This window comes from Amaranthus tricolor, chromosome 14, assembly GCF_026212465.1.
Source record: "Amaranthus tricolor cultivar Red isolate AtriRed21 chromosome 14, ASM2621246v1, whole genome shotgun sequence".
Lineage (NCBI taxonomy): Eukaryota > Viridiplantae > Streptophyta > Magnoliopsida > Caryophyllales > Amaranthaceae > Amaranthus > Amaranthus tricolor.
Genome location: NC_080060.1, coordinates 6,912,035 through 6,933,893, shown reverse-complemented (window position 1 = coordinate 6,933,893; position 21,859 = coordinate 6,912,035). Strand labels below are relative to the sequence as shown.

The 21,859-nt window shown below is 32.8% G+C and overlaps 3 protein-coding genes across 3 annotated transcripts; 1 reads left to right on the top strand and 2 right to left on the bottom strand.

Moving 5' to 3' along the window:
* The first annotated feature begins 395 nt into the window (after positions 1-395).
* LOC130800498 (protein LITTLE ZIPPER 3-like) lies at positions 396-2,001 on the top strand. The gene is made up of 2 exons (XM_057664069.1): positions 396-769; positions 1,476-2,001. Exons 1-2 carry the CDS (start codon positions 666-668, stop codon positions 1,657-1,659), a joined length of 288 nt encoding a protein of 95 aa, XP_057520052.1. The 5' UTR covers positions 396-665; the 3' UTR covers positions 1,660-2,001.
* A 4,878-nt stretch (positions 2,002-6,879) lies between these two features.
* Positions 6,880-14,533, bottom strand: LOC130800497 (uncharacterized). The gene is made up of 5 exons (XM_057664068.1): positions 14,119-14,533; positions 13,912-13,990; positions 12,113-12,181; positions 11,839-11,995; positions 6,880-7,230 (listed from the first exon to the last, which is right to left on the bottom strand). The coding sequence occupies exons 1-4, from the start codon at positions 14,457-14,459 to the stop codon at positions 11,891-11,893; spliced, it is 594 nt and encodes a 197-aa protein (XP_057520051.1). The 5' UTR covers positions 14,460-14,533; the 3' UTR covers positions 6,880-7,230; positions 11,839-11,890.
* A 1,567-nt stretch (positions 14,534-16,100) lies between these two features.
* LOC130800496 (putative pentatricopeptide repeat-containing protein At3g15130) lies at positions 16,101-20,120 on the bottom strand. The gene has a single exon (XM_057664067.1). The coding sequence runs from the start codon at positions 19,671-19,673 to the stop codon at positions 17,592-17,594; it is 2,082 nt and encodes a 693-aa protein (XP_057520050.1). The 5' UTR covers positions 19,674-20,120; the 3' UTR covers positions 16,101-17,591.
* Positions 20,121-21,859: the final 1,739 nt, after the last annotated feature.

The following is a 21,859-nucleotide window of genomic DNA, read 5'->3' as shown; positions in this document are numbered from 1 at the left end:
ATTATTGCAGTCGTCTCCTTTAATTTTGGCCCCAGAGCGAAATATAAAAGCGCCCCTAAAACTTAAGACGTACGAAATAAATAATATAATACTTCTTTTATTTTTTCATCATTGATATTATTCAGCAAAAAATATAAATTATATCTAAATGTAATTCAAGTTAATATCAGCTCTATACATAAAAAGAATTTTTTAATCTTAAAAACTTAAAAGCTCAAACCGATAATCCACTTTTCCTTTGCTAATAGACGACCATAACAAACATTTTTTTGTTTAACCTAAATTAAACCAACCTCAAAGGAGGATGGAACAATAAGAAGACTTGCATGTTCATAGGCTTTGGAATGTTGGGTGCTTATGCCTATTGGCAAATGCCACGTATGGGGTTATCTTGCCAAACTTTGTAATCATGAGTCTACTACCCATCATTACCAATGAAGAAAAACACCTACTTCTCTCTCTACCCTCTATCCATTTCTCTTTCTAAACTAACTTAGCCCACCATTTATTTAACAACTAAGCTACATAGAGTATTTGTAAATCTATTTAAAGAACCTCACCTTCCTCAACTTCCACCCCCTCACCTTTTTATTTAATTCACTCAATCTCACCACCCAAACATTCATTAACAATCTCTTCCTTTAAACTTACATAATAATCAAACAATGTGTAGTGCTAAAGATTGGTTACAATCACCTACAACTCATTGCCATACTCAACCATCTTCAAGATCAAAATCCAAAGTTCGTGTTCATTGCCTAATTATAAGGTATGTAGTTTAATTAATAACCTTAATTACATGAGTGTAGTTGCTCGTATTTTATGGGCTTAGGCAAACCGAAAGAAATGGACCCTCTATATAGAAAGTCCATTCTAAACTCGTGTTTGAAAAATATCATAAATGGATTCTATATATCATAATTAAATCGTTAAGTTTTAAATCTAATCTACATTATTAACAAGAATTTTTAAATAATAAGACTTTTTTTACTCTCGACCCTAGATAAATGTCTGCTTTATTTATGATTTAGTTTTATGTTGAGATTAATACTCCATCTATCCTCAAAAGTTTGCTGCCTTTAGGGTCAATATCGCAAACTCAATGAAACAGGGGTGTTTGATAGTAAGGCTTTTGTGTGGTTTTTTTTTTTTTTTTTTTTTTTTTCGGTTTTGACTTTCTTGTTGGCTCGTTTATTCTCAAATAAACAAGTCAGTTACCCTTATTTAATTTTACCAATAATATCTTTCAAAATAGTTGGTTTATCTAACTTGTTTAAACGTCAAAATAATCGATACCAACAATCATTTGTAAAACACTTGTGTTTGAGTGCGCGTATTTTTTCTTGTCCTCTCTTTGGAGGGGCGCGGGTATAATTTGTCTGCTATTTTCTTCTTCCGAACTCTTGTTTGTACGGGATATTAGGTTGACGACTCTAACTCTCACTTTGTGTTTGATGTATGATTTGATGGAACAGGAGAAGATATAAAGGAACAAAGGCAGAAGACATAGAGCTAAAGAATCTGAAATTGTACCTAGAAAACAGAAGTATCTTGGAAGAGAATGAAAAGCTAAGGCAAAAGGCTATTTGGCTTAGACAAGAAAATCTAGCTCTTCTTTCTCAGTTTCAAAAGAAATTCAAATCTTCTCAGCCAATTTGAATGAGTTCATAGCAGGATAAGCTCTACGTAGTTTTATTAGATTTACTTTATTTTTTTATTTTAATCTGTCCTAATGAATTTGTCCCATTTTATGATTATAACGTAACAATAATAAAATAGTATTATTTTAAGGGTAGATTAGGGGTGGTTTAAGAATAAATCTCTTTGTAACATGATCTAAGATCATGATTTTCTCAGTGCCTAGATGTAAAATCTTTAGTCTTTACTAGAAGAAGAATATGTAATATATATACAAGAATTTAGTAATTACAATCTTAAATATGGGTTATTATAATTTAATTACCTAAAAGATAAGCCTAACTAATTCTGGGTTTTTTTATGTCAACAACAAAAATCCACAATCATTTCAAGCCTTCAAATCTGATCTAATACTCACGTAGTCGCATCTATGCAATTTTAGTCTAATAAAATATACTTAAAAATATATAAAAAAAAAAAAGATAAAGTTGTGTATATCCGATCCTTCAATTTTATTTAACTGATTTAATCTAATGATATTAGAGATTGAGAAAATTATAATTAATGTGCTAAAGGCAAGTTGTGTATATTGTCTCTATAATGTTTAATAAAAAGATTAATAAGAATTGGAAAGTACATTCACATATTTTCCTGCGATCAAGCTCTTACAATATTGAATGTACTTTTGAGTTATGAGTGAAAGAAGCAAGTGTTTCATACCTTCACATGTAATAAAGCATCAAAAGTGGATAATTAAAAAGGAAAATAAAAGGGACAAAAAAGGTTCCCTCCACTTTGAAGTTTAGTAATTGGTAATTGGTATAATAATAATAATAATAATAATAATAATAATAATAATAATAATAATATAAGGGTTTCCATTTACAAAGTATAAATTATTGAGCACTGGTTTCAATAAATACTCATAGGTAAGCACTAAAGAAGTGTTAAAAACAACTATAATATATGACTTTGTAATTAAATTCGTTTTGGACTTGACTTTACAATCACTTTTAAAGGGAAATAAATTTCATATAGTACATTGAACTTTCCTAAAATGCTAGTGATATCACTTTTGTTAGTTTTTTTCCATATGGTAGCATCCAATTTATGCCTTATCTAATTGTTGTAGCATTTTTCGTTAAATTCTTGTCAATTTCTGTTTAATTCACCATTTTGATGCTTCTACCCTTATTAATTGTTGGTTGTCTTTATAATTTGCCCTAAACCATTTTTATGCGCTCAAATATTTAATTCACAATTTTGACGTTTAATTCATCAACGCTCTCCAATGTTTAGAGCAAATTATAAAGACAACAACCAACACTTAATAAGGGTAAAAACGTCAAAATGATGAATTAAACGGAAATTGACAATAATTTAACAGAAAATGACAGTTAAATAAGGCATAAACTGAATGCTACCATGTGGAAAAATCTTACAAAGGAGCTATCACTGGCGTTTCATGAAAGTTCGATGCTACCATGTAAAATTTCTTAATTTTAAACTATAAAAAAAATCAATGTAGATTTAAAATTTAATTTTAAATCGATCTAAAATACTTGATATGAAATCACTTGATCTGCATTCCAATAAACACCTCTATGAATAAATTAACTACTTAACTTGCACCACAGCATCTGAATAATACAGATACGGAAACAGCTCATTGCAAACAATATTTTGAAAGATAGATCATTGCAAATAATAGTATTTGAAAATATTTATGTATTAAGAATATTTCGGGCATTTCGTTGTATTAATTTTAATGATGTTAAAACATAAATTTAGTTTTTGTTTTGTGATTATATTTTATGTTTGTTTGGATTTTTAAGATTGTATTTTTAATTTTGTATATTGGTTATACTTGTTTACCCACGGATCCCGCCCGCTAAGAAAACTGGCAGGTAGCAACAAAAAAATAAGTCTACAATAGCGGGCGAGCTTTTGAAATTAATCCCACGAAAACATTTTTATAAGCATATCTGATCCCCCACCTGCCTAAAAACCCGTTCTACAGACAAATTTTATTATTTATTGTGAATACTTCTAGTTTTCAAATGGGTAAAAGAATTATCGAAGAGTACTTGAAATAATAATAATTGAATATATATAATCATTTTGCAGGCTCCGAAAAAGAAAATTATTAAAAAATTTAGCTCAACTTTTTTTTATATCCAAGGACAAATGGACAAATATTAAGAAAATTGATGAATTTTTTTTTTTATTATTATCCAAGAGTGTGAGATAGTTGCATCTAAAATGAGAATGTTTGGTGAAGAAAATACTAGTAAACTGATATTTTAACAATGGTAAACTGGTGGTTGTGTCTTGTACGTGTGTTTTGTTGGATCTCCTACCTTACTTTAAAGGAATTCAATAGTAGGTGTAGTAGTAATGGCAACACCAGCAACAACGGCCTACATCACTATATTTACACATCTTTTATTCCACAGACGACATATTTTAAATATACATCAACCTAATAATAACAAATATTTTTCAATGGTTGTCCTTGTTAAATTAAAATACTTAATATTTTAATATCTTTTAAGATTAGTGCACACACACTAAATTTATACAAGACTTTCTCTGCACATAGAGACGATGACTTTTTTGTTTAGTCAACAGAACGAAACACCTTGACAACAAATCTTAAAAACTTTTTTAGAATATGGGATTGTATATACAACCCATGTTTTACACTAGGTCCGCCCATGATTACATTTATATGTCTTTCATTCCTCGTTTACATTATAATAACATATTTTTTAAATGAAAAAACTTTGATCTATTACTCTATCTATAAAAAGATGTTGAAGATAAAAAATTGATTAAACGATAAAAAATATATTGTTCAGATGATTTGGGTATATATAAAGACAGGGTATTTACAAGTCGATAAAGAAGATAAAAAATTAGAGCTCGACAGAGTTAAAAAGAGGATGAGCAACAATAAAATATGATTATCTTTTATGATTAAAAATTTGTTCCCTTAACTAATTATTATGAGTGTTTTTATGGTCAAATGGAGCAAACTCAATGAAATGAAGAGTATATATTCTTAAATGTTAAAGTTGTTAATATATATACTTATAATCTCCCATCTATCGTCAAACATTAGCAAAAGCTCTGAAAATCTCCTTAAACCAGTCTAAAACGTAATTTTTAAGTTTTATAATAAAAAAAAAAAAAAGCAATTCGATAGATTTATAAATGTATAAAGCTGAACCGATACGATACAATCCAATAGTTGTTGATGTTATGGTAATTAGTAAGGGAGCATCTTGTCAAAGAGCAATGATGACTTAGAAAATTTACTGGGAAATGGTTTAAAATTTCAATAATTAAAGAAAAACACAAGATCTAAGTAGATGGATTCAATGCAAGGCCAAAGGTTTTGAGTCAAAGCAATCATAGTTGTTATATTTTTGTTACCCAAATGACGCAAGGACTTACACGAATAAAGAAAGACAATTAGTCTACATACGCGCAAAAATAATCATTAACCCAAACCTCTTTTTGAAATTAGGGTTTTAATTTGCATTATTTTTTATTATTTTAGACTGTGTTTTTCATTTTACATCAGTTTCTTGTTTGACAAATAAATTAAGCATTTTTTAAATTTTATCCGGACATTCTGAATTTCTTTTAACTTCATTCACAAAATTCAAAAAAAATTCACATATTTAAATTATATGATACAAACTCAAAGGGATTGGGACGTAGTTGTATATATTTCTTTGCAATTATGCTCAAAGACATTTCCCACGTTCAAAAAAAGTATCATAATTTAACCTTTTGTAGAGTCGCGAACAAGTTCCAATTAGAAAACAAAGCTGTGATGCTAATTAGTCATATAAATATGTCGTGTTCATATTTGATTTTGCGTCTAGTTTAAACTAGTTCGAGTCCATCGAAAACTACAATGACAGTACAAAATTGATCCACCGTGAATAATGTCATATTGCGTTTCAAAACGAGGTGGGTCGTGCCGGAGAGGGGCAGCGTGCCAACCCTACCCACTTCCATCTTTACTCATTCCAAATCAAAGAAAAGGTGTCACTCATGAAACATGGAAGCCTGGACAGTGTACAACATTTCTCTGGTCAAAGTTGTCAACACAATCCAGTACAAACATAAATATACACAAATTTGACCAAGCAAGCCTGTTTTGTCACAATACAACGTAAAACAGAAGGCGAGATGTACTGAAAGTCAACAAAATTTGAGCTCTACATTCTACAATAATGTGGTCTTTTAAATATAACACTTAAATTAACAAAATAGCTTAAGGTACTCTTCACCACCTACAAACAATGCTCTAAAATATTTCTAGTGCTTTCCTCAAACCATCATATCATTATCATTCCAATGAGTCCCGCTTAGATCTTAAGATCTGGAAAGGGTGGGAAAGAAGACAGACTAATATCACGAGTAGGTCGCGATCGAAGAGAGCAGCTCAACTCGAATTTACTTTCTTCAAACCAAACCCAATGATTCCACAGTACTTATACTACCTCCTATTCAACACATTAGTCCAATTTAATTTTTCACACTTGTCGAGGCAATATTTAACCCTTTATATTTCTAATTCTTAAATAAAAATTATAAAAAGTTGATATTAATAATCTTTATATTGAGACGAATCAAACAAGATCCCACATGATTATGTTTTAACTTATAGATCAAGAATAAAACACAAAATAAAAGTGATAAAGTGAATAGTGACAAAAAGCAAATGAGACTAATGGGTCGGATATATTAGATACTCTCTATCCCTAAGAAATTATCACACTTTTTTTAGTCTTTCTTTGCTCTGCTATAATTTTCTTTTATATTCTCACTACTTTCTTTCATTCTCGTTCACATTTCAACTCTTCTTTAAAATCATCCATAAAATTTAAATGGTCCCACCATTTTTTAATTTTTGTGTAATTATATAACTGTGACAATTTCTTGTATACGAACAGAGTAAAATTTTATTTATCTATACTGACATGTTATGAGTGTTTTGACTTCTTGACATCACCAAGTACCAAGCATATTTGCATAATAAACTGGCAAAATGCTTCAGTAATGAATTTTTACAGCAACAACGATAATAATGCCAAAGCTATAATCTCAAAAGATTGAGATTGACTACATAAACTAGTATATCGATTCCAATTGCACCCACAATCAAGAGCGAAACATTTTACTAAATACGTATACTAAAACAAAAAATGAATAAATATGAAATTTTGAATCAAAGAAGAAAAAAAAATCATGCTACAATATGGCATCACCCATAAAAAACTCAATCTGTCAATTCATCCAAAATATAGCAATTTTACAAGTTTCTAACATCCTACCTCTAGATTAACATATAACAGTAACTATCCATGAAGGGAACAAGTATGTTCCTTTCCTTACCACAAAATTAAGATTGGTGGGTGGATGGTAATATTGTATCTTAAATTACAGGAAAAACAAGTCTTACTGATAAAGGAGAAGAAAGTACCTCATATCCAAACCTTGCACAACATATGAAAAAGGTTGGTTCCGTTCAAGAAACCCCATAGATTCTCCGAGCAGCTCTGCAATTTCTATCTGCAGCGGGAAGCCAAATGCAAACAATCACTCTCGGTTATAATGTTTCTTGTAATGCATATGCAGCAAGAAGTTGGTACTTGTTAAGTATTTCTATGTTAATATTATCGGGTTTCTAGGGAGGCAATCGAGGTAGTTCTTGGGTCGGTTCACCTTGATCCTCTTGGTTTTTCTACTAGAAATTAGGTAGGTGCTTGCCCATATAAATTCTTAACCATCGCATTGCTCTTAACTAACGCCCATTGTTTTATGAAGTTCAAATATGATTGTGTTCTTTATCAAGATTACTTCCACGAAAAGGAAACCACTAGTAGGTGTAGCACCCGTCATAGAAGAAACTAGTAGGTGTAGCAGTGACTCATCTAGAATAGCAATGGTACGTTATAACAAACTTTACATCCCAAGAAAAGTGTTAAGTTCAGAATATTTAAAAAATTAATTAACTAATTCAAATCATTCTTCTGAAGTTGCATCAAAATAACCGATAGGCAAAATAAATCACTCCTGGTGTTCAAAAGTGATCCACAATCTCCTTTTGCACGAAGAATAGTGAGAAACTATTCTCGTAATCTTCTCATCGCTCAACCTTAATATACATATACTAATAAGAACATTCACTATTCAAAGCCGCAACAACAATATCAAAGCCTTAATTTCCAATATACAAGCTTGGCTACATGTACCAAGACAGATACGTCTGAGACACCCTTGGTAGCAAACTAACAATTATTTTACCTCTTCTACTGCTCAAAATTACTCAAGAGAACTTATGACAGCACTTTCCATGCTAGCTATGGCTAGAGGTGTTCTCATTTCTTTGCTTAACTAGTTGACGCGAAATGGTATGGGGGTGGATCTAACTTAGAAGAGCTTCGAGAAAAGATAGCAAAAACAGTTATAAAGTAAGCAACTCAATCAATGTTACTTTGGACACCTTAAAACATTGGGGTCTTTAAGCACCTTTGGATGACACACACACTAAAGTCTTAATTTACTCCTTAAGTATCACAAAGAACTCCTTAAGAAATGGTTTGAGCTACACTGAGTTTGCTTAAAGTTTTCACAAAGAAAATCTAATTTTTATTTCATTTTAACACACCTAGAGGGATTGTGATCCATTTCTATTTATAACGAGAGTTTAGGCATACTAACATAGTCCTATACGCCTTTAACCTTTCATCTAGTTGCAACTCCGAAATTAAGACTCTTAATTAATCCTCCAAGTCCCTCCAAGGATAAATGTTCCATGGATAAATTCTACAACTCTAAGAATTCTAGATCTATGTCCGTCCATGCAAAGACGACTTTACATCTTTTCAACTTAAGTAAACTAAGTTAATCATGAGCTACATGGTCAACTCTTATTACATGTAAGACTAAAGAAAGGCTCACTTAATTGAATACCTAAAACCGTTTAATTAAGGATAGATTTAGTTATTTCAACTCTTATCTCAACTCTATTGAAGCTTATATTGTTAATTTATGGACAGCCATATATGAATATCCAATTAGTATTCACGGAGGCTTTGTATTCTTGCTTTAAATTTATTTCCATTGATGATGCATTTAACTTCTATTTTGATTGCTTAAATTAACCACATGTTCAACTTGCATTACCTCATTGATTCTCACAGTTTTATGAGTGATTAAGAGGGGTTGTAATTCACCTCTTTGTAACCGAAATAAGCCATGTTATAAGCATTAATAGAACTCTTATTATTATCACTTTAATGTAGCATTTGATGCTTTCTTTGGATGCGCATTTCATACGTGCACTTGAACCATTCTTAAAAGATTTAGGATTAACTCTTGATTTCCTTTTGTACTTTCTTGGAAACCTTGACATCTTTGCTTGAAGAACTTGCATTATAATAAGTTCCCCATTTAGTAAAGGCAGTCCCCATGAAAAGCAAAACATGGATATTGCCTATCTTTCCCTATCCCCCCCTTGGATGATGCTCTGTATAAACTTATCCCCAAAGTTCACCTTGTCCACCTCATTTCATATTAAAGTTCTTGCAGTACATTTCATCATCAGTATTACAATGTCATTTTGCTACAAACCAATTGTTGTATCCCTTTTCTTCACCTGAACTCCACTGTTACATTGTCCAGAACTCCAGATCATTCGCACGGCACTCATTGACGTGAATCCACACCAATGATGATCTCAATTCATAAAAGTTAGAGAGAAATGGCAGTGTATGTTCCGAAAGAACAATTATTCTACTCTTGTTTAGAAGATTCAGCACCAAGCTTGGTTTAGCAAAAAGAAAACTTAAGCTCCAACATATTATGTTAAGGTGTGGTTATAGGATATAGATGATTTATGAAATCCGGAAACAAAGATGTGATAAGACCTACGAGCGCTGCTCTTCTGCTTAAGCTACAAGGAATATTTTCTTCAGGATAGCTATTAGATAAGGTGAGAAACTCAGGAATATTTTGTTAGATTGAGAGAATTTTTAATTCATCTATTGGCCGATGTGTTTTGGGGTATTAGCTCTGTTCTTGTGTTTTAGGCATATTATAAATATAAAGTCTTCAAATGGAGTTTAGATTTATGGATTTTTCCCATATTTTGTATTGGTAATTTCTTGGTAATTAATAATATTTGGAAAATTTCACATGGTAACGTTGAGTTTTCAACTTTTTCACATGGTAGACAAATGTGTTTTTAAATTCGCATGGTAATCCTGAACTTTCAACATTTTCATGTAGTAGACAAAAGCTTAATTTCTTTGTTAAATTAAACTCATTTCGAACACATTTTCAAAAAAATGTGCCTAATTTTAGAAAGAAGTCATTATGGTGGGTAATAATAACGTAAATTAACAAAAATCTTAACCTTTTGTCTACCAAGTGAAAAAGTTAGAAGCTTAAAGTTACCATGTAAATGAAAAAAATATTTGTCCACCACGTGGAAAAGCAAAAAACTTAGAATCACCACACGGAATTTCCCACAATACTTTAATTGCCAAAAAAAGGATTGTCGATCAAAATGATCAAAACAGTCATAGTAGTTAAATCATTGTCAATGCAGGTTCCACTAGAATCCCATCCTAGCTCCTAACCCATAATTTGAGTTTAAGCTATTTGAGGAAAGTTGCCACTCATGATTTACGGCAACCTCGACAGTCTACAGATTATCCCTTTTCTCAAATTTACCAATCAGTATGACTTGTACTAATTGCCTTAAAGTTGTCAATATTTTCAAGTACAGTCTGTAGATCTCTCAATTCTAAAATAAACTTTAAAATGCACAAAATTGACATCAAAAATCCTCTTTAGTCGTTATGTAGCAGAAGTTCATAAAAGCAAAAAACCGAAGGCAAGATGTACAAGTCAAGTATCTTGAGTACTACAATCATGTGGTAGTTAGAACCACAGTGTAAAAACAAGGTTGCATTGCATCACATTGGCCTCGTTGTAAAGGTTTTCAAAATAAACGAACCGATATTTCATGCGTTGTAAGGGTGTACAAAAAACTGCGCTTTGGGTCGTATCAAGGAATATCTTAAGTTACGTTACCACGATTATGACTATTACCACATTTTTACACTATGGTTAGAACACAACACTTATATGAGAACAGGTTAAGCTTCCTATCTTCAACGACTTAAAAACAAATTTTAAAAAGAATTCTATCACTTTCCTTGAGCGGTCGAGCCAAACCAAAAAAAGCCAAAATATATGTACATTAGTTTGATTGATATCTACCTCAAATTGATATCCAAAGAGCATTTTGGCTTCCCAAAATTACCAAGTATGACACTCATTTGCGCTTTTGAACAAAATAATAACCGGGCATCAAAATTAAAATGTAGTGAACTAATCCAATCATTTTGTTGAATGAAAAATGTGCTAGAATTCACCATCAAGATCCAAATTTTTTTTTTTTCAGTCTCCATCTATTTGCCACATGTCCCTTTTTAGGTGTCCCATTTTAGTTGATGCGTTACAATTTATGGTAAATTTTCTTACTAGGCTTTTTATATCATTATTTCACCCCCACTCAACCCTAAAAATTAAATCATTTATTATTTTCTAGTATCTTCTCATTTTACAATTTAAACCCCAAAACTCTTTCTAGGTGAGAGCCACTTAAAAGCATTATGGTAAAGAAATGTTGTTAATGATGTTTATTTGGGCCATTGGATCGGTATAGGTTCAGGTGTTTTGAATTGGAACAAAATCGGATCTTATTTCCACATTGGTTCTTATATCATTGTAAATCCTTTTTTGAAGTCAATCCAAGGATTCAGTAAATTATGTCGCGTCTCATTTGTTCAAACACCTCTAGTTGTATCTACCATCTCATTTTTCCACCAATTAAACCTTTAATATTTAACTTACTCTGTCCCAACCCTGAAATCCTGATAAAATAAATTCATAGCTTACGTGACAACTAAATTGCAAAGATGGGAGTTGAAAAAATATAAATACAAATACCAAAATGTAAATTTTTCAAAACAAAGATCAAAATGATCCAAACTACTACTTAGACCGGTGCAATAAGAAATTATGCTAAATGATCCAAGCTGTCAAATGCATCCATGAGAAAAACAGTAATATACAAGTTCCTATAGGCTATGAGAGAGAAAATACCTCACGCCCAATCCCTGCACTTCAATCTAAGATAGGTTCTTCCATAGAAATTTCACAGATTCTCTGAGCGGCTTTGTGACTTATATATGCGGAATGCAGCAATACACATAGTGGCATTACCAAGCACAGTCAGTGCAGCTTGAAGTGCCACAAGTACCTGAAAACAATCAGAAGTAAAAACTAGCTCAAATTTCATCATTTAGCACAGTGCAGAGAGAAGCCAAAATCGTAGCCGAATTCCAAAAGATTGCTTGAGAATGGGCAATAGCTATACCTCAAGTGACTCCGCATTGTAAAAGAAATGCCATGTACAAGCGCACATTGCTCCGCCAAGTAAGGGTACCTAAAACAGATTTAAAATTTTTTAAATACAATAAAACAACAGGAAACATATAAGTTAAGATCAAGCATCCAAAGGAAGATCTAACTTTTAAAGATCACAAGATCAACTCGGTAGGTAAATCCGTATGCATCATCAGTACAACAAGAAAAGTGACACATTTCTAATATTCAATTTTAAATAAGCACGAAGACATTTTGGTTAGTGGTCTTAAATGATAGTAACGGAAATGAAATTATGAACAATTTTGTAAGAGTGGTGTCGAGCCAATTTTCAATATAATTCTTGTTCGTCCCCTTGGCCCTCAAGTATCATTATCAAAAGTAGGTATTGACTATTGAGAGGTAAATGAGAAATATAGAGAACTCCATGTTGGGGAATAGCATTGCATTACCAAGGATATTGCAAAGAGTAATATACAGTAAATTCATGACCTTCACCCCTACCTTACAAAACAGATCTTGAAACATCTTGTATATCTGGCTTAAGACAGATAATAAATTATCACAGATCTTTTGTAATTTCAAGTCTTAGCATAGCTCACTTTTTCTAAATCCTTCAACAGTGCAAAACCAATATGTTCGCCTAAGGGATATTTATGGATAAAATTATAGGCGGTTAAAGTGGAAATGTCATCAGATGTTAGATGATTAGCTAGGAGAAGGTAAAGAAGTAAGTTAGAGGAATATAATTTTTTTCTAATTTGTGCAGATAGAAAATCCTAGAGAGAGATAAGTATAATAAAATCGTATTTGAATTATAGTTTTATATAGCTTTCGGGAGTGAACGTACCACTCAAAAGTGGGTAATACAGGAACTTGGTTTTTGACATAGATACCAGCAATTCTACCCTAGTTGCTAAGCATAGATCTATTCATCTTCATTGTCTTCACTCAATTAGCTATGGCTGAAATTTAGTTCATAGAAGCTCAGCAGGGAGTAAAACTAAATAGTTTTAGAAGTCCAAAATCAGCCAAAAGAATGAACCCAAAGTTTGCTATTTCAATCATTGGTGCCGTTAGCTGTTATTTTCTTAACACAACCAACTTTTACCAATGTGGCTACATTCTCCCCTATGTTAGTGTTTTGTATTATGTGTTTAAAACAATCAAGATACATTGAAGGTATTACATATAAGAGATACCCATGGAGTGAGAAAGAAAGTCAGGGAAGTGAGATTACATAAGAGCATTGCGACTAGAGAGAGAATGTGAAACTTAAGCATGAGTTTGGCTTAAGTTACAACAAATACTCATATATATAGGCAAAACCACAAAAGGGTCAAGGAAAAAAGGGGCTAAAACTGACAAAGAGTGCATCAAAACACCAGAGCATGAAAGGTGCTCGCCCGAGCAAGCTTCTTGCTCCACTGAGTAGGATTCTTGCTTTCCCGGGCAGCAATTCATACGAAACCCAAGCATCAACAAGGATCACTTAAGCACCCTTTAGACATCAGCTACGCAACTCCTTGAACCACTTGCACAAGGGTCAAAGCCTATGTACTCTTTCCCATGCTACACACCATAATCTTCTATGCATTGAATGCCCTTCTCAAGATCACCAATCTCCATGCTTATCAAATGGGTTTTACCCAATCAAGTCATACCCTAACACTTGACCATTGTGAAATCTAGCTTTTAAGTATATAGCAAAATGACAGGAACGGAGTAGTTAACAGCCTGAATCATAACATTGCTGAATTTAAAACATAAAAGTTCAAAACTCAAACTCACCATTCCCCAAGACAGACCTTTCCAAGATTCATTTCCAGGCTTCTCGCCATATTTCCATACCAAAGTCATTGCTATCACCCTTAAGGCAAAAAACCCAAAAACCCAAAATTTAAATTGAGAAAAACAATTCACAGAAAATCAACAATAATCAACAATACAGCAATTACAAACACAATTAACAAAAAATAAATATTGAGACCTTCTCACCATTCAGCAACACTAGACACGTGGACAGCCCAGGTGGGCAGAGAGAGGGCATTTGAGGGCTCCTGAATTTGAATTGAAGACAACAATGACGGCGACTCAACTGCAATGGAGGGACCCACCAAAGCCATAGCAATGCCAGCGGTTAACAAAGGGGTTACCCATTTCTGGGTTTTGAAGGAACAGCAAAATATGGTGTTTGGAGTTCGGTTGGAGAAAGATCCTGTAGGTGAACGGAGTTTTGGGTATGGTGAAGAAGAGAGAAAGTGGGTTATGGAAGATGAAGAAGGTAGGAAGGTTGAATTGGAAGGATACCACGAAGAAGTAAGGGATAATGTGGACATGGCTACTCTTGCCGGGAGTTCAATTTGGCCCTCTCTAACATCAGACACTCTGCAGCACGAAGATCTTTTGAATTTGTTCCAATTTTGTTTAAATAATAATACGGCAAATTTATAAGAAACTATCTAATTTATATTTTTTTAAAAAACTATATTATGTAAAATTTTTTGTAAAAAATTACTTAATATAATACAAATGTTTGTAAATGACTACATGCTAACGATTTTCATTTGTTGACTGTTAGTTTTACCCATTGACTATCAGGTGAGTGTCACGTGACTTAATAAATCTCTCCTTAATTGAGCTTCGAAATTTCAAAAGCATTTTTCAATTACTCACTCATCAATGGCGTTTGGGTCTGGAATTTCATTGTTGTAGGACTATTTTTTTAGAAACTAAATCTAGACTTTCGTTTTTGTATCAACTGTTATGTTTCTTAATTTTGGTGGAAAAATTATGGAATTTCATTATTGAATTCGTTTTGGTGTTAACTGTGTTTTGAAAACCATTTTCATTTTGCTGTTAACTGATTTATTTTGCTAATAGATTGTGGAAAAATAATGGAATTTCATTGTTGAATGGGATTTAATTAGTAGTATTGATTTTTAATGTTTCTGGGTATTGAATGTTTCTAGGAATGAATTTTTTTCTTAATTGTAATACTATTGATTTTCAATATATTTTTAAGTTCTTCGTTTAATATATTGATTTTTAATGTTTTTAGGTACTGGATGTTTCTATCAATGGAAATTTTCTCAATTGTAGTACTATTAACTTTTAATAAATTTTTAATTTTTTCTTTTAATATATTGATTGATTTTTAATAGTATACTATTAGATTTTAATATATTAACTTTTAGGAGTTAGATGGATGATTTCGCCTGTTTGAAAGAATGCTTCTGAAATTTCAGACCCAAACGCCATCGATGAGTGAGTAACTAAAGAATGCTTCTGAAATTTCGAAGCTCAATTAAGAAGAAGGAGAGATATATTAAGTCACGTGACACTCACGTGATGGTCAACGGGTAAAACTAACAGTCAACAAACGAAAATTAACAGGTAGTCATTTGCAAACATTTGTATTATATTAGGTAGTTTTTTGCAAAAAATTTTACATAAGGTAGTTTTTTAAAAAACAAGGGTATAGATTAGATAGTTCCTTATAACTTTACCTAATAATAATAATAATCATAATAATAATAATAATAATAATAATAATAATAATAATAACCATTCAACAAATACATTTCTTATGCAGTTCAAAGAAAGTGACAACTTGCGTAATTCGAGACAAAACGTGATAAAAATGTATGTTGGAAACAAGATGAGATGACGAATAAGATGAAAAATAAGTTTATTATGTGTAGATGAGAATTAAGAAAGATTATTAGTCATGGTCAAATACAAAATTGCACTTAAACTTATGTGACAAACTAAAATAGATGTTACAAATCCCTAATAATCTCTATTTTTAATTAATCATGAATAATCTAAATATATCTTCCTTTATTTGGAGGGTGTCTTTACACTTAAAACATTAAAATGTAAGCCTAAAAGAGGTTCAACAATAAAAAATAATATGAGGATTATCAAACAAAATCAATGAAATGGACACAATGTGTTTTATAAGGTATCTTGGATACCTCCCCTAAAATGTAGTTTTATTATAATTGATTCAACAATACAAGTATAATATCTCTTTTCTTAAGAACAAACTCTCAAGATCACAATACTAGAATAAAGTAAGAATATTTTCAAGTTTCTAACAATTAAACTTGCCCTCTCACAAGTTTGTGTGTTTGTGGTGTGTTTGTTCTATGAATGATGTACCTTTTTATAGATGAAGGTGTACATCATTCTAGAACCACACATTAATTACCATTAAACCCACAATTAACATCAACAATAATGCACGACAATATATATAGCATTAAATAAGTAGTTACACAACCTTTCAATGCCCTTCAAGAAGCAAAAACTAACCAAAAAAAAAAAATCCAAGGCAAATGCTCGAACAAGGCACCCTCATTAGAACCTACTGGAAGCTGCAGAACAATGTTCTCGAACGAGCACTCCCCTCTGACACCTTCTGTTTGCTATTTTGTGTTGCCTTATTCGAGCAATCCAATTCCCATGCCTTGACTCGTTCAAAGCATAGTTCCACAGTGAAGCCTCAAACGCCCCACATCAATCACTTCATTGATAGCACCAAACACTAATTCACTTACATATAACACATCCTCATTGTCCTTCTCCGAAGTACAAGCTAAAGCATGTTCAATTAAGTGATCAAGTTCATCATCATTATTAAGTGTTTTGACACTTGCATTAACATACATAATCTATAGATTTTAAATTTTTATATGGTTACACAAATAACTTCCGTCAATATTAATAAAAAATTGTCTTTCCTCCGCCACATTAACTTGCCCAAGCGTTTTGATGCTTCTTCGAGCATGAGCTCAACCCTTCACACTGCCTTGCTCGTAGTATGTTGCTAGCTTGAGCTCTCGGCTGCTAGTCCAAGCACGATTCAACCATGACATTTTTCCTACGTTGCTCTACATTGCTTGCTCAGATATTACTGCTCGTCCGAGTAATTGGGTACCCACTCAAGCACCCATGCTAGTAGCTCGAGCAAGCAATCCACAATGTGCCCTTTCCATGCTCGACACATTGTGCCATCACTCGATGATTTGCTCAGACGAGCTCATACACAGATGACAGACCCATTTGCTCTTCTGCTTGCCCGGGTTTTCCTGCATTACTGTCATCAAAAACATAATGAGTCACATGAGAATACAAATTCAAGCTCATGCACGTTCGAGCACAACTTCTCATTGTCGTCAAAAACCGCTCATTTGACATCGTGCTGGTTGTGAAAAATGTTCATCAAACATGACGGGGACACTTGAGAATATGAATTCAAACACAAGGCGTTGCTGTCCAAGAATGTCGAGGTTCTACTGCATTCGGGTAGTGAAAACATGGATGAAAGACACACATAATGTTCCATCATAACTGGGTCCGAAACTCTGTATAGCAGCACCAGTCGGGTTTTCAGAAGTACTCGTTTTGGACATAGCTGTGTAGTCGCAGTGTGCAGATCATAAGTACGCATCTACGTGACTACATTACCAATAATCTCCACACGAACAAACCCCATTATGGAATTTGTGAAATCTATTCGCATCACGAACAACAAACACTTTCTCTAAGACCTTAGATAAACCTTTAATGAACTCGTGGCAATCACCACAAACCCTCAAGTTTTTGAAAATTCGTATCACTTTTTTGTTCTGATCCTTCCCTGCACAAAGTAGTGCTAGTCCAATAGCCAGTTTTTCACTGTGAACTCTCAAATTATCCGCCTTAGACTCGTCTTCCACATCATGCAATGCAAACCTTACGTCGTGCGAAAAACCCAATTCTTCTTTTAATCTCCTCTCCATTTCTTTTAACACTTCATGAATTTTGTCGGTCAGTGGATGTGTATCGTCTCCACCATAAAAGAAATGGACCTCTTTGTCGATCTCAACCCAGCTTTGGCCAGCGTCTTTTCTCAACCCTTTCTTCTTCACAGCTTCTCGCAGCTTCTGACACTCATACCAGTATCCAGCATTAGCGTAAAGGTTCGACATTAAAACGTAGTTTACTGGGTTATCTCCGTCTAACTCCAAGATGATTTTTCCGATCTCTTTCCCGAGTTCCAAGTTCCCATGAACTTTACAAGCGCTCAGCAGGGTCTGCCACACACCTACATTCAGTTTCACTGGCATGCTCTCTATGAGATTCTTAGCTTCAGTTAGACGCCCGGCTCGACCAAGAAGATCGACCATGCAAGAATAGTGTTCCACTTCTGGCTTGATCCAACGGTCACTACACAACTGTGAAAAGTATTCTTCACACTCTTTTACTAAGCCTGAATGGCTACAAGCTGACAGGATAGCCAAGTATGTTATCCTATCAGGCCTTACATTTTCTGATACCATTTTATTGAAAAAGAAGATTGCTTCTTTTCCTAGACCATGTTTTCCATAGCCAGTGATCATTGCAGTATAGGAAACTCTATTTTTCACCGGCATTTCCATGAAAAATCTTTCTGCTTCTTCCATTAATCCACATTTTAGGTACATGTCAGTAATTGAGTTCCCAGCTTCTAGCTCTAAACCAGAGGGGACCTTAATGGCATAAGCATGAAGCTGTTTCCCTTGCTCCATGAAAGCAAGATCAGCAAAGACACCAATCAAAGCTGACAAAGTGAACGAATCAACCGTCACAATGGTCTCTCTAAGCTGTCTAAACACAACCATAGCATCCGAAAAATAACCCGCTTGTGCATAACCCAAAACCAGAGAGGCCCACGAAACAACACTCCGGTCATCAACATTATCAAAGAGTTTCCTAGCTTCAACCAAGTATCCACATCTTACATACAGGTCAATAAGAGCACCAAGAAGAGCTGTCTGAGAAGAAACAGGAAATCCTCCTGTAATCAATACACCATGGATTTGAGTGCCAGAGTAAATCGCCCCAATTTTGTTACAAGCCTTAAGGACTGATGTGAAAGTAAACTCATCAGGAATCACACCCTCTTTCTGCATTTTGCGAAACAATTGTATAGAAGTCTTTCCATTGTCTTGAGAACTATACCCTGCAATGATAGTATTCCATGTTATGAGACTCTTGATATCAATTTCATCAAAAACCTGAAAAGCATCTCTAATTTTACCACATTTTGCATACATATCAACAATTGAATTTCCAACAATTGAAAACCATTGGTACCCAGCTTTAACACAGAATCCATGAATTTGCATTCCTTTTTCAGGGATACCCAGAATACTGCAAGCCTTAAAACAGGCAGAGAAAGTGTAATCATTTGGTTTAATATCAGATAAACTCATCTCATGAAAAAGAGACAATGCTCTTTGAGCATCACAGTGATGCAAATATCCACATATGAGAGATGTCCAAGAAACTACATTTCTCTGATGCATTCCATCAAACACTTTATGGGCATTGTCCAATTTTCGGCACTTACAATACATATCCACCAAATCATTGCTTACTATCATATGAGTCGAAAAACCCAATTTTATTGCAGCAGTATGAGCCTGTAATCCTTGTTCAAGACAAAAGTTGTTTGAACATTGCCTTAAAAATTTTGATATTTTAATCTGTTCACTCCTCAATAAGACATAAGATTGGTTCATGAATGTAACAAGAACTGTAAGCAGAGATTTCAAGCTGTTCCCAGAAAAGCAGGACAAAAGAAAAGAAGAAAGTGTTTAGAATAGAAGCAATTAATATCAAAACCAAAGATTAAACCCAACAGTAAGGGGTCATAGCTCATCAAAAATAAAACCTTCAATCAAAATTAACAGAATCAACTATCTACTCCATACCGAGGGGAAGCAACGCATTGCAGTTCACGGGAAAAGTAACAATTCAAATTGAGAACGCTGTATAAACAATTTTATGCAGCAAGGGGAGATGGATTGCATTAGGCGGTCAAAATTAAACTCTTCTACGGTGAAAAGAAATATTCTTCAATGTTCATTTGGGTTATAAGTTCGGTTTTGCATGGGTGTCATCACTTAATTTGATTGAATTTTGGATCGATTAGTTTTCGGATAAAATGCACGTATTTTGCATTATGCAACCCAATTAAGATTTTGGACTAAAAAAGTGAAACTTCTTTGTAATCAGAAGTTTCGTTTTTAATTTCGATATAACTACGAGCTTGCAACTACATATAAATCAAAGCTCTAAATAACGGTCTAATCGTTAAAAATAAGGGCTCAATGTTTACATGATACAATTTTTGAAACTTCGATAAAATCATTTTTATATAAATTAATTCTTATATTACTCTGTTATCTATATTGTTTACTCTTATTCTTCTAACTTATAATTGAAACTTGACTATGATAATTTAGAGTAAATAATAATTTTTGGAGAGGAAAATGAGGAAATCTCCTAACTTTCTTTTATGTAACTTCATATGGTAATGAGGTGATATGGGAGTCCAATAGCAAAATATTTGTTGAGATTGATATTTTTAGATTGTCAATGTGTATTAGTTCTGCCAATAATATATCCTTGATTTGCCCTAGTCTAGAGGAAGTATTATTGTGCAATGACTTTTGATTGATTATTTTAATACTTTATTATTTTCATCTGTTCTTATCATTCACTTTTTGCGCAGATTTTAATGCAAATTTATATGTTAAATAATTTTAATTGTGAAAATTTTAAAAAGTTGATAGTTAGAAAATATATATTAAGACGAGATTAAGATCCTATATAAATATGTTTTTTTATATAAATCAATAAGAAATAATAGTCAAAGTTTGACACTAAAATTCAAAAATTTCATTTAAGAAAAACATATAAAAATAGAGGGAATACTTAATAATAATAATAATAATAATAATAATAATAATAATAATAATAAATTATATAACACAAATAATACAATTTAAAAAATAGTCAAGTATGAATGAACATAACACCCAAACAAACAAACAAACAAACAAAATAGATAATAGATAATAGTGACTAATTTTGACCAATTCTATGATTAAATTATGAAGGGTATGACTAATTTGTAGGGTTGTAGCTAATAATAGGATTATATAGCCTAACAAATTAAAGCTATCTCTAGACCATATTCTGATGATCTGATATCATGTCTCTGTTTAGGCGTAGCAAAAATAAGACACTATTCTGTCTTTTTATGCTAGATGAGGATAATTCACGTCTTAGTAAGACCCATGTTTTCCATTAGTTCATTTCCATGTTGAGTAAGAGTAGGCAAGTGAACTTATGGGTTGCCTTATTGTTTATGCAATGTAACATGATGTATGAGTAGAAGAGTTTTATATTTAGTAGAGTTGTTCAAAATCGACCTGATTAATCGAAATTGATTATGACTCGACTCGTATCTATCCAAAATCGTTTGCGTATAAAGTCAAATTTAATAGTCATGATATTTAGATACGCAATAGCGACATGATTAACTCGATCCAAGATATCATATCCAAAACTCGTCCAAACATAGAAATGTAATGTGTACGTATCGTTAAATGAAAACAAAAGAATAGGGTTAACTGCCTGGAGCTGTTTAAATGTGACCGAACCTGAAATCAAAACTGAAACCGAAAATTACCTGACCCCAAAAATGTGTTCTTTATTTAGGTTTACCGAACCAACATTACCTGAAAGGAAGTTGTACCTGAATCGATTGATAACCGAAAAGGGCAAAATCATACGCGAACTGTGATCAAAATCTGTTATTCGAAACTACCCGAACCAAGTAATGGCCGAATTAAGTTAAACAAAATCCGAATCATGCGCGAAACCGACATTCAATTAAATCCGAATTAACTTAAACCGA

Bases quoted from the DNA above. Each gene is read 5' to 3' on its own strand.
- LOC130800496 (XM_057664067.1), bottom strand. From the start codon at position 19,673: ATGAACCAATCTTATGTCTTATTGAGGAGTGAACAGATTAAAATATCA.
- LOC130800498 (XM_057664069.1), top strand. From the start codon at position 666: ATGTGTAGTGCTAAAGATTGGTTACAATCACCTACAACTCATTGCCAT. The intron at 770-1,475 runs GTATGTAGTTTA...TTGATGGAACAG, and splicing joins GTTCATTGCCTAATTATAAG to GAGAAGATATAAAGGAACAA.
- LOC130800497 (XM_057664068.1), bottom strand. From the start codon at position 14,459: ATGTCCACATTATCCCTTACTTCTTCGTGGTATCCTTCCAATTCAACC. The intron at 13,991-14,118 runs GTGAGAAGGTCT...TTTTGCCTTAAG, and splicing joins GTGTCTAGTGTTGCTGAATG to GGTGATAGCAATGACTTTGG. The intron at 11,996-12,112 runs GTATAGCTATTG...GATTGTTTTCAG, and splicing joins ACAATGCGGAGTCACTTGAG to GTACTTGTGGCACTTCAAGC.